Genomic DNA, 2185 nt, shown 5'->3' on the forward strand with positions numbered 1-2185 from the left:
GATCATTTGCACATGGAGATGATTTATGAGAAGTGGCTTGTGTCAAAAACAGAGTAGTAATGCCCAATTTATAGCATTGTCGTTCGAACAATACCAATTGTTATGCAATAATATAATGTATAGGTAGCGTGTTAAAAAACTATAGCAGTAGGGCAAGAAAAAGAATGTTTAGACTTAATTTTCAAAGCGTACAGTATTATTTCGTTTTATTTACGTATATTCCTATTTATAAATACACTTATTAATCAAAATTAACAATGATTTTAAACTGTCCCATCTTATCCTGTGTGTTTTCAAATTTGTAAAATTTCACTTGTTGTGCGGATAGTTAAATAACTCCTCGTGTGTTTTATTATATTTTATTAAATTGGTGTCAATTAATAAAGGAATGATAGTACTAATTCGTGGCATTAACCAAAAACCGTCATCTATTTTAATTTTGGAAATATTTGGCAATATGTGCTTAAGTGTCCTATCTTCCCCCATTGTACTATATATATAGCATTATACTGGATGGGGAAGATAGGACACCTTTTCATTCTATTTTCTTGTTCCATTTGGTAGTAAATAAAGAACATCCAAATCAATTATAAAACCGCATCGTCAGGACCTCCATATAGACCGTTGTCAATTGTTTAAAACACGATCGAGATGTTTACTGGTCATACGTCATAATCTAGAATTTAAGGTAAAATATGTTATCATTTTTTTAAGAAGATAAATATGAAAATAGAAATGCACAAAATATGTCATTCAACAAATGTTATTTTTAGTCGGAACCAGAGTTCTAGATTTCTCAGCCGATGGAAACCAGTTTTTCTAAGCTAGGGGAACCAAATTTCTGCGACACCGGATGTAATAAGGACGAATTACGGCCGTTTAATAATCAATCGTTATTTAAGTAAAATTTAGGTCAACCAAATCCCTAAAACTGTACTGAAAGCACAGTCTACCGCTTCAATACCTTGCTTTATTAAATTCAGTCATACCGAGTACTCGACATAGTATCGGGCAAAAGCTTACATATCGGCCGGGCAGGGGCTCGTAACTGCCCGCTGTGAATCCAGGCTAAAAGCAAATGGCGAATTATATACCAAGAACCCAGAATACACTGGTACAGTATTCTTTCCCAGAACGAAATCACGCGGTAGCAGTGTGACGTCATTTGATAAATCGTATCCGCTGTGTTGACAATGTGTATTGTGACGTCACTTTAACAGTTCAGTTGCAACAGCATAAAAAATCCAGTGTGCAAATCATGGCAGGTGCACGATTCGGTTACAAACTTTTGGTTGTTCAAGCCGTAATTTGGAACGCAACTTTAAACAATGAACCAAGTATGTTATTAAAGTTATTTGGAAATGTTAGTTTTTAACATTACACGCGCGCATGCGAAGAACGCGCGAGATGTCGTCTAGAACTGCAATCATAGAGCTGCAATGTTCTGCAGATTGGTATAAACAGGTCACAGAGATGTAAGTTACGTTACAGTCTGCAGTGTAGTGACGTATTGCTTGGCTGGTTTATACATAGCATTGTTTTCTAGCGTGACAGAAAAATAATTTGAGGTATTGTTTTGGCACGAAGATACAGGGCAGAGTGTGTATATAATATTGACTTTTATATTTGTCTCTTCGAATATTATAGCGTAGATAAAAGAATAGTTTAAACAAAAATACACTGGACATATCGTCAAAACGACAGTCGTTAAAACACAATTATTTTAAACTTATTTACATTTAAATGAAAGAAAGAAGCGTGGTCGCTACACATAGCAGACAAAGAACAAGTGATTTATATTTTATTATTTCCAAGTTAAACCTCGACTTACAAGAGATGTTTGTAGTAGGCCGTGGGTAAACTTTTAACGAAAAAAAAAAGGTTCTGTGTACGAGAGGTCACGATCTAAACAAGAGTAACATTATGACGTCAAAATCAAATGCGCATTATTACGTTTTGTATTAATCAAATTTATGATTACGTTATAGGTATTGTTTGCTGTAAAAGTAACACCCATACACCAACATAAGTAGCAAAGCTGAGCCTTGAACCCCGTACCCTGTGATTTAGTGGCATGCCTTCTAGCCACAGTTTTGCTGTTGATCCTTTATCCTTGTTGATTAAATAAAATGATCTTCTGTTTATATATATATATATATATATGTTTTAAAATTTATATATATAT

At 34.1% G+C, this 2185-nt stretch overlaps 1 protein-coding gene across 2 annotated transcripts in view; it reads left to right on the top strand.

Moving 5' to 3' along the window:
- Positions 1-1211: 1211 nt before the first annotated feature.
- The window catches only part of LOC100184019, a 4694-nt gene continuing 3720 nt past the window's right edge, over positions 1212-2185 (top strand). The window contains exon 1 of one of the 2 annotated variants that reach the window (XM_009862904.3): positions 1212-1337. In XM_009862904.3, coding sequence (XP_009861206.1) covers positions 1329-1337 — 9 coding nt within the window. In that variant the 5' untranslated portion in view covers positions 1212-1328. Of the gene's footprint in view, positions 1338-1372; positions 1476-2185 lie in introns of those variants that run through there. The other variant, XM_026838147.1, reaches the window with a different exon arrangement.

This window comes from Ciona intestinalis, unplaced genomic scaffold (assembly GCF_000224145.3).
Source record: "Ciona intestinalis unplaced genomic scaffold, KH HT000062.2, whole genome shotgun sequence".
Lineage (NCBI taxonomy): Eukaryota > Metazoa > Chordata > Ascidiacea > Phlebobranchia > Cionidae > Ciona > Ciona intestinalis.